General features: G+C 38.9%; 1 protein-coding gene across 1 annotated transcript in view; it reads left to right on the top strand.

Moving 5' to 3' along the window:
* Window positions 1-7,627, top strand: part of LOC139766738 (uncharacterized) — a 1,106,342-nt gene extending 1,098,715 nt beyond the window's left edge. Inside the window, 2 exon segments of the mRNA XM_071695663.1 lie at window positions 224-434; window positions 1,216-7,627. Of these exon segments, the coding sequence (XP_071551764.1) occupies window positions 224-434; window positions 1,216-1,361 (357 nt within the window). The 3' untranslated portion in view covers window positions 1,362-7,627.
* The last annotated feature ends 3,148 nt before the right edge of the window (window positions 7,628-10,775 follow it).

The raw sequence follows: 10,775 nt of genomic DNA on the forward strand, positions 1-10,775 counted from the left end.
GTTCATTGAGAAACTATGGTGAATCATTGAGCTTCCGTGAACGAGAGAGAGAGCGCGGGGCGGGCGGTCCCTATGAAGTTATGGTATCATACACTCATTCTTAACCACTAGCATCCAGTTCCCACAGTCTGTACCACCAGCGTCCTTCCTCCCTACACTCACTCTTAACCACTAGCATCCAGTTCCCACAGTCTGTACCACCAGCGTCCTTCCTCCCTTACAGACGTCACTGGTGGTGAGCGACAGCCTCGGCAGGTTCAGAGTGGTGGTGAAGAAGACGCGACCCAACCTGGGGATCGCCATCGAGGGCGGCGCCGACACAAAGCAGAAACTGCCGCGAGTCATCAACATCGCAGCCAACGGGGCGGCTTTCGAGGCAGGTGGATTGCGCGTGGGCCACCTCATTCTGGCAGTGGATGGGCAGAAGCTGGACGGTGAGTGTACATCCTTCGTAAACGGTCTCACGTCCGTCCTAAAATGTACGTCTTGATCCTTTTGAAGAAACGAGCTTTCCACGGCCAAAAATTTTAAGACTTCCTTTCCTATCTTCTATTTTTTTTTCTTATATATATTTTGCCTTCAGGATATGGCTTGAGCCTTGAACATAAAAACGTTTCAGTAATTTATTACCATTAAGGATTCAATTTCTACATAACATTGGTTCTCAACGATAACTTGTTTTCATCGTTCAACATGCAGTCTGCTGATACTACCAGTCTCTAATGTTATGGATGTAGTCTGTAGATACTGTCAGGTTTCAGCTTTCTAGAAACCACCAGTTTTCCAAAGTTTCTATGAAACATTATCATTCAGGATTTCATTTTGACCATGTGGCTTTGTGACTCGCATTTAACTTCCACCCGTTTCCCACCCGCTACTGTTTGTGCACACACACACTCCACAAACAACCTTGATAAGCATATCAATTCTTTCTTGGAGTTACACAAACAGTTCTTGGTTTCCTTGAAGATACCCGAGCACGGGTACTTTATGACTGCTTACTACGTTAACTGACACATTGAGGTAATGTCTCATATTTTCTAAGTCAGGAAAGTTGTATACACGACTAACTTCAAACAAAACCTGAATTATTAAGAATGACACATCACACAAACGTTTTCCAGCCTCATATTCATGCAGTATACATCTGCCTTTAAGAACCATAGGAAAGTATATGAACATGACCCAAGGTGTGACTACCTCTCTAACCCATAGGTCAGAGCCACGAGGAGGCAGCTAGGCTGATAGCCGGGTGTTGGGTGAGTCGTTCGAGGCCAGAGGTGGAGTTCATGGTAGTGGAGAGGAAACCTACGCCAGCAGACGTCCGTCGCTCCTCCATATCCTTACTATCTCAGATGTGAACACCCAGGTCACAACCTATGCCTGCCACTGGTGGATGATTAGCATGGGGGAGGCTTTGGACGAATCCTCTTCAAGATGATTGTTGTTAACTACTATCATCCAACGGAAATAAGCTTAAAACCGGGAAGCAAAGTTCGTCGAACGGGGAAAAATTAATGCGAAAATCGTGTTTTAAATAAGTCTTTGCAGATACAACACAGCGCTGAAACACAGTGTGTCCGATTAATCTACACGGAGAAATAATATTATTAGAAATAGTATCAAAAGATTGAAATCATGAAGAAAAATATGTTTGGAAGTTAACAAAAATAAATAGCTCTTAAGTATATACAGTATTCAAGAGTATAACAGAAGAACTATTCGAATTAAACTGACAGAAATTAGGGGAAGAATAAACGTTAATATGATGGTTATATATCAAATTAACTGTGTCTTATATATATATATATATATATATATATATATATATATATATATATATATATATATATATATATATATATATACAAAGAGGAAGCGAGACATTTAAGATAAGGTAATTTGGTATGGGCAAGTGAGTGGCAAGGTGGTGGGCTTTGCTTCTGCTGGTGTTGTGTCTTGGGCTGGGTGGACGCACTAAAGGGCGTCCACCCGTTATCATGGCCGTTGGATTCGATATATAAACACACCGACATTGTTAGACAACTTCGCCTCGCCTGACCATCGTATGGATCATGAAACTCATTCTGATTTTGCAGAAATTTTATAATAAGTGACAAGGTTAGACGGGAAAAAAAAAAAAAATGAAAACGTGCTAATCTGGATAAGTGAATTATATTAGTTATTTCTATGCATCAGAAATAGAAACACAAACAGAATGCATAGTACATACATACATGAAAAACATAGAGAAATATATAGGAATTTTTATCTTGCTTATATATATATATATATATATATATATATATATATATATATATATATATATATATATATATATAGTTATAGTTATGTACTGAGATTGGGGGAATTTTTGTATTCTCGTTGGAATAATTTGCATAATGTATATCCTTAATTCATTAAAACGGAATAGCCGATTGTTGCAGAAGGTAAAGAAAAATCACAACACGTAAGAGGGATCTTCATGCTCCTTAAGTTCAAGTGGTGAAGTGTATGAAAAAAAAATTAAGGTTTTTGGAATGTTATATTAGTTTGTATTGTCATGTACGACCCCGTTTTCTTAATGTTCGATGAAGTGATGAACATTATTAACCTTAACCTGAATTACAGGGGGAAACATCAGGCTTAGGCTTGAGTTGCTCATACCTCCGGGTACATTCGCGTATCCTTCTTTACGTCCACGAAGTACACGGGCAGTTAACCGATGCATTAAAACTAGATTAAAAAAAAAAAAAAAAAGGAGACAATATAGACAGGAAATAACATTCATCTTGCATTAGTGTCCGATATGCTTGAAGTAATCATTCCTGTAAGCCTATTTTAGATATGATGATAACGAACGATAGATTCCTCACATAAGGAATCTAGCGAGAGCCCTCCTAGTGTATCTTCAATGTGCCGGAATATTTCCTAATGAGTATCCTTAATATCTATGACTTTCTTTCTATGGACCTGACCTATGCAATACTTATCTCCTCCTACAAGTGGATTTCTATTTTGTGTTCGGTTCTATGTCAACTGAGGCCCTATTCCATTCGTTATCATTATCGCTTAATCGACACGACTACACGAATACCTAACACCTCAAGACGCCCTGGGTGCGTCTTCAATCCAGCAAGCCCTACACGAGAGTCTGTCAAAAAAAAATAATGATAAAAAAGTGTTTATATCTGTAAATATCCTTAACTTTTGTCATAACTCATTAATATGCACCTGATAAATGTCGTTGCTAGGTACTTACAAAAGATTTAATGACAACTTATGGAACTGACAATAAACTCTCCCACGCCAATCATCGTCTGTTCGATACAATAAGCGATCGTCTCCCGCAATTTCCAGTAGGTCGAGTTGGAACAGCACTGACGATGGTCTCGTCTCACTTATGCACCAGAGAAACACATGATCCCTAAATGGATGGAAAAATTATTAAATGCTTCAAAGCTATTTGGCTCGAGTGGGGGGCCTCCTGTCATCACTTATCACTAACGATCGAGTTCATAAACTTTTTTCTTCAGGTGAAATACAGAAACGTTCCAAGCAATACCCTCAATAATTCAAAGTGGTAAACTTTTTTTTTTTTCTCTTCAGACACACGTTAGTAGTGGATCTCTTCAGGAAGCCACTATAAAGGGTGGTGGGGGCTCCTGGAGGCTAGTCTCGCGGCCTCACTTTACAATGAATGGCTTTCACGCCATCACGGGAGAGGGACAGACCACCTTCCCTCCAGCCTGATCTATCGGTGTTCTTCTGTAGACTCAATCACATTTTGCCTTTGAATAATGTCTCCGGACGTGACGAAAACTTTCCTAAACTACTCTTGTTGTAAATCCGTGTTACATAGAAATAATTCGAAACTACTGACTCGAAAAACTCTTAAAGAGACCTCTGCAGTTTCGTAATATATAACCTTAACGAGAAATTGAGTTATATCAGCTAAAAAACCTTTATCCGAAAAGTGTAAAGATACAGATGGTCTGAGGTTATAAAAAAGGCCGTTGCAAATATTGCAGGTCCTTTGCATCGAGAAAAAAAATAAAAAACGAGAAATACCAATTTTCCTCAAAGGGAATCCAATTAACTTTTATCATGATATACGATGTTGCTGTAACCTGTTGGATGATGGTGCTGAGAACTTTAGGAAATATTTATTCGTAATATCTTAAGTGTTTTATTGAATGAATGAAGCATTGCTATATAATTCCCTCGTGCCGTGATGGAGAAATATTTTTTAAAGTGGATTGTGAGTAAGAAGTTCATTTATCATATATTTTTGGCATAAGTGTTCGTGCTGAGCGCAGATAATTCTTTTATTTTCTAGCGAAAGATTATGTATTTACATATGTAGGAAGTGTACGTACTGCCACTGGTGTGTGTGTCATCCGTGTGAATTAATATTTTAGGGAAACATTTTGTAGGTGAAAAGTTTATCTGAAACTAATTTGTCTTATCCACCTAACGTCCTTACTATTTGCTTGATTGTTTATCTGCTTTCCAATCTGCATATCTGATAACGTATGTGGACTATAGCTGGTCTACATTAGGAGACATAACTGGGTGTACTTTCAAGTCACATGGACGACTTTTTAGACCTGATTCCTGAAACGAGTTCCTCTTAACATGGTTCATAGTTGCCAAAACATCTTTCATAACTGGTAATATAAATATCCCGCTTGAGGGAAGAAAAAACTCGTAAAACAGCAGCCAGTTATAATTCTTAGGAAGAGATGAAGGGTGTAGTGTTTGTCAGGAGTGTGGTTACATTGGATAACAGTCAGAAAACAAGATAACAGTAACTCAGAATCGACAACAATTGTTCCTCGAATCTCGTGTTGGCTACATGACTCACAACTTGGTGTTTCGCAAATCATAAAGGAACCAAATTCCAACAACAACAACAAAATTATATGAAATAATGCGAGGTTCCCGGTATTTTTTCAGTCTTTGAGAGTATGGCTTCCACAAAGAAAACTAGTGGAGCTGGTATACAGCTTCAGTGTGTGAAGTCTGTTTCTATCTAAGCAAAAATACGGCTATAATCGTTCTGTGTATTTCTATCTAAACGTTTATATTCGTTTTGATTGATCAATTATTCTATCGGAAAAATAAGAGAAACGTGTCAAGAATAAAGCATATCGGCGATATTTCAAAGACAACCTCAAAAATGTTAATGGTTTACCTCACAGGATACATCTTGCGTAGCGGAAAGCGCTGTGGGTTTACTTGTGCCATGTAACTACTCGCAGGTCGGGGGTTTCCTTGGTTCATGGTACGGTGTAGCTCAGCATCTCTTCACTAGTCTGTCATTGGATGTTATTCTTTTGCATTAAATCGGTTCTAAATTTTAGTTATTAGAGAAGCTTGCATACATCAGACTTCATGTAGATGAGTGTTCACGAGTAAGCAATCCTTGTTTGCCTTTGTTCTCTTGTTAGGCATAAATGTCTCAAAGGAACTGGTATTCTTTACTCTTAGTCAGATATAACCGACACCATCTTCAGGTGCTACATCAAAGTACCGTTCAGCATTCCATTCGCCTCCATCTCAGCGAGTGTGAAGAACTACTGAATTACGACACTTTTGTGATGTATCTTGCACTAATTCATGTGATGTACTCGAAGTTTTACATTGCGCTGTTTCCTGCGAACCTCACTTGAAATTTTCAGCAATTTGTTGCAACGTCATTAGTTGGAAGTTATATACTGATGGCTGACAGTATTTCATAAATATTCTCATATCAACAAATATAAATGCATATCCACAGCATCTGGCAACATCTGGTGTGTCTACAGCTTCGGAAGTTCACATACATTGGTTTAATCAGGCTTAAAATTCATAACATTACTAGATCTACAACCTCCTAATGCAAGACTTAGCGACGTAACGTGAAGTTAAAAGAATCTTGGAATGCGCAAAAGCTAATGCAAAGCAGAAAAGGAGAAGACGTAGGTAAAGGCGCTAGGTCGATATCGGAAAAGCCTTTCCTGAAACACGAAAAGGATTCATTCAAGTACAATATAAAGAGTTCGGCGAGACTCTAGGACACTTCTGTGTGGGTTGCAGTCGCACCTCGCTAGGTCGTTCGCAAGAGAGGCCTCACTTATTGGAGGCTATCATCAACTCCAGTCCATTCCAACATTCCCTCAGCCTGCTTCCCCTAGCCAATTCTAACCCTTCCTCACCCCACTCCAACCTTCCTTCATTTCATCCTTCCATCAGCCCATCCCGGTCTTCCCTCAACCCTTTTCAACTTCCCAATCCATTTCATTCTTCTCCCAGTCCACTCCAAGCCGACTTCTATTAGATCATTTCAGTACTCTTGCTCATCCCCTATTGTCTCTTAGTTACGGTCAAACTGCCTCAAATCACTCTTGCCTTGCTTCTGCCAGTTTCCCCTTCCCTACAGCCCACTCCATCACAGGTTCTAGCAGACGAGACTAACTGAGATACTGATAAGCAAACACGTTGCATGCACGCCACTACTATCATGAAGCTTTGCGTGGGCGAGTGTGTCCTGAAGTTGAGCAGCCGGTGACCAAGTCATCAGGATTGCATTGGTAAAAGTCAATCAGTCAAACAAACGCAGGAAAGACGTCAGAAAAATCAATTCTAATGCTATTTTTTTTTCTTTTTTAAGCTCATAAGGATGGCATAGTAACATCATGACAGTTTGCTTGATTTTAATGATGTAATTTTCATGGAAATATTACAGTTTCATACTGAGTGCCAAACGCTAGCGGAATCTTAGAGGTTAGCCTTTTATTTTTATCAGTATGACTTAAGGAATCGTGCCTTGCTGTTGGCCAAGAAATATTAGACGAGTTCTCACAAGAGAGAGCTAAGCAAGTAGCGTTTATTCTTAAGAGACAAGATGAATACTCCGTTAGAATGTACTCTCTCACTCTCTCTCCCGTTTATGTTTCTTAACCGGCAAGAATATCTGTTACTTAAATAGTTAATGAATCGATAAACTAAAAATAGAGAGATTTACATGTTCAGATAACTATGATATACGCTCTTTCAAAACACACCCACACACACACACACACATGCAAAGTTGGAAGAGTAAGAGAACGGGGCCCCACGATCATAGAATCCCATACCCATATAATTGGGCAGTCATATAATCACATACACACGCTATTTTTTTTCGTGATTTCGTATGTATCTTCTCTTAAAAAATCCTCCAATCCATAGTTCACATGAAAGTGTACGCATGTTCAAACCATGGTTGCACACACACTGTTATTTGGGTGGAGGAACCAGCGTGATGTCTCCACCTCAGGGAAATGAACGTATCCAACCAGATGACACGAGCGAGCACTGTGTTCTGAATGACTACAATGAATCCACATCAACCTTCGTGTCTTACCAACAGTATTCCTGAAGCTAACCTCTTGTGTTGTTTACCTTTTAGTAAGACACCGGATTATGCCTTCGACCTTGAGAAATATCTCTGGCTGGAATTATCGCACTAAGGGAAAACAACAACTGTATGAAAATGAATGTATTTCTCGTCCTAGGAGAAATCTGGGAGAGCTCCCAGCCATCTGACCGTCGTGCTCAGGCGATGCACAGTCATGGCGACTTCCTCATGCAAGTACCAAAACAACAAGAATCTATTGTGAGAAAGTGAGAGGGAAAACTCTACTCGTATATTACTAAGCCGAACAGGAGTGAGGTGTTAAGGCACTTACCCTAACACTGTCACTAACTATGCATATTATGAATTGATCCTCCGCCACTCGTGGTCTACTTTCCTCTTTATGAACCCATCCACCTTTCACTGTAAGGCTCTAAGTCTTCTTATGGCTAGTTAATCTATAAAACTTGCTCTGAATATCTAAGAACCTCCAGCATTAACACACACACAACGCTCAACCGGTCCCGTCTTCTCTGCGTTCACTGTCCAATCTGTGAGGTAACTCGGCAAGTCTTTACACAAGCCGGCTATGCAACAAGCTCCATGATTCACGTTCACTCTCTCACAGACCTCACTAATCCGGTGCGGCCGCCCGACACGCGTCTTCGCGCTATTCAAGACGCCTACGCTGTCAAATAATCCTCGTCGTATACGATCACTGTCCTTAGCGTCTTCGTTAGCATGAGATTTCTAACCAGCAATACTCGGTAACACCCACTTGTCTAACAAAAAAATATCTTCGTCTGCTCTAAACTAACTACCCAACAACCGTCAGCGTCATAACTGCCATTTCCTCCTACGTAGTGGCTAGCTAGTAGTTAAGGTAATTAGGGAGTTTTTTGAGAGTAGTTATTTGGATATATACCTATCAACATGCAAATTATTCCTCGACTTCTTTTGTAACGGAGATGCAGTGTTTGTACGTGACTTAGCGACTCTTCTCTGACGTGCGACCCTGGTTATCATAATATGATCTTTGGTGATCAGCAAGTGATGATCGATGTTGACCTGTGCCGTTTATTGGCTGGTGGTCGGAAGATAAGGTTCTCACCAGCATCTCTCGGACTTAAGTGCTGATACTAAGTCTAAGTGAATTATATCTCGGTCTTTATCTTGCCTCGTTTAACTGCGTTCTTCTAGGTGGCAAGTTGAAACGCTGGTTGCAATTAATTCAGGTTGTTAATAATGAGACCAGTCTTAGGATTCATTTTGGTCATATTGAAGAAGTTTAATATTTTCTTATTGTTCATTGAAAACTCTTCGCGTTACTCGATTAAAAACTTATCGATTAAAAACTGAATGAATTTAGGTAAAACCAAGTAAATTGGTTACATTACTACCCACTAGAACTACAGCACTTGTAACCCTGGCATGTGATTCACGGATGTAAAAAAAAAAGGGGGGGAGGGGAATGGACACTGAGTTTCCTATCAACTGGTCTCTCTCTAGTTTTCTTGTATCATTTTTACTTTATTGTTTGGATAGTGTATCATTGCTTACTCTGTAACATAACTGTATACTGCAAATCTAAACTGCACTTGAATGATTTACTTTGGCCAAAAATTTTACTCAGTTTAACTTTCGAACGGAAAATCTCAATGGACTGTTCTATATTCATAGCTTATCATTTCATCCAAGATAGAACTTTGCTTTGACATTGACTGAATTTGGAGTAATATCTATAATTTTCATCCTCTCATTTTGTCACGGATAAATCTTTACCTTAAAACTGAGGATGATATATTTTCATTCATCTTATACAGTTATGAAGTAAGTTAATATTTACGCCTTGGCCTTGTGTTTTAAGAAAGACTGCCTTATGCTCTCATGTGTGCTGGTGACAGTCAGTATTCTACACACTTGATAGATTTAGTCGTCAAACGCATCTTCAACACTGTATTATCAGGCCATACTTGTAAATAAAAAATTTATTACATTTAAGGTTGCATGTAATAACTAAAGTGTTTTGATGGAACAGACTGCAATGAGACACTAAATATTCCAATCAAGGTTGAATGTGATTACTGAACTATATGGTAAAATGGACTGTACTAAGAAAAATGAGAGATATTGTTCCGAAACATATTAGTAGAAGAATGTCCAGCTGAGAATGACATTGTGTCAACATTCATCAGGACTTGCTGTTGTACCTCAGTCTTGTATTGTGTCTGAGATGTATATTAATTAATGTTTTCATTTCAGTTTATTTTCTTTTTCTATAGTCTTTAAAACTTTTTGACATTATTATATGTAGCAGTGTATGTGAAAAGTATAGGATCAATGTTTATCTACATATATATTGTCTACTTTACATACGAACTACTGACACTGCAAATAAGCAAACACATACAGACAGCGCCAGTGATCAGCTGCTGAAATGTTCCACATGATCTGGACGCTGGATCATTTAGACGCTCGCTGGACGTTGGTGTTTTGGAATTAACGAAACTAAAGAGGAACGAGGAAGCCAAAGGAAATAACTTAAAGGACAGTTTTACGAGTGGAACAGGAACAAAATGTAATATTGCCGGAAACTCTGATCACTGTGGAACAGTGAATGTCCATGAGTATTTAACGCCCACAGAAAATAGAAGTTTAAATACCCGGATTGTATAGAAGAGTGTGCTATAGAGATGGAAAAGTAACATATATTTATATATACTGAGAATCCGCGTCAACTATCTCGTCTTAATAATGAGCCTTAATTAACTCATACTCACAGTCTTGTAAAAAGTTCCAATTCTCAAAAGAGGTTAGTGTGCTGACTCCATTACGCTTTCTGCAGTCTTTAGCATCATCCTTTTACATGATTATTTCCTCCTCATTGCTTTAATTACATATACCGCTATGTCTGTGTAGGTTAGCTCCAACGAGAGATGTTTTGATTCGTTCATACCCCCCTTGGATCACTCTTCACAGGAAGTAACAGTTTTCTACCAGAGTCTATTTTCACTCAGTGAGAAGGGAAAACTCGACTCCCATGAGGAGTGACGCCCAACTTCTGTCACGAAGTGCTAGGTGCCCATATTACGTACCCTCGACAGAATGTTGAAGAAGTAACTAGTCACATATTGTCGCAGTTTATCTGTGACGCGAGCCCTTATAAAACCATACTTTCTTTACATATAACATTAATTGTAATTATCTATTTCCTCCATTATAAATCAATTTGTTTTTTTAAAACCAAAAAGGAAAATTCCTTTCCCTCTGCAGACCATGTAAACCCAAGTGTATTAATGTAGGCTAATATAACACTAAATAAATATTAAGTAAGGTATTAATTCATATCTTTAACATTTTCGCCTCTATGTAAACAAAAATCACTAAGGCCACA

The sequence above is a fragment of the Panulirus ornatus genome, chromosome 4 (assembly GCF_036320965.1).
Source record: "Panulirus ornatus isolate Po-2019 chromosome 4, ASM3632096v1, whole genome shotgun sequence".
NCBI classification, from domain to species: domain Eukaryota; kingdom Metazoa; phylum Arthropoda; class Malacostraca; order Decapoda; family Palinuridae; genus Panulirus; species Panulirus ornatus.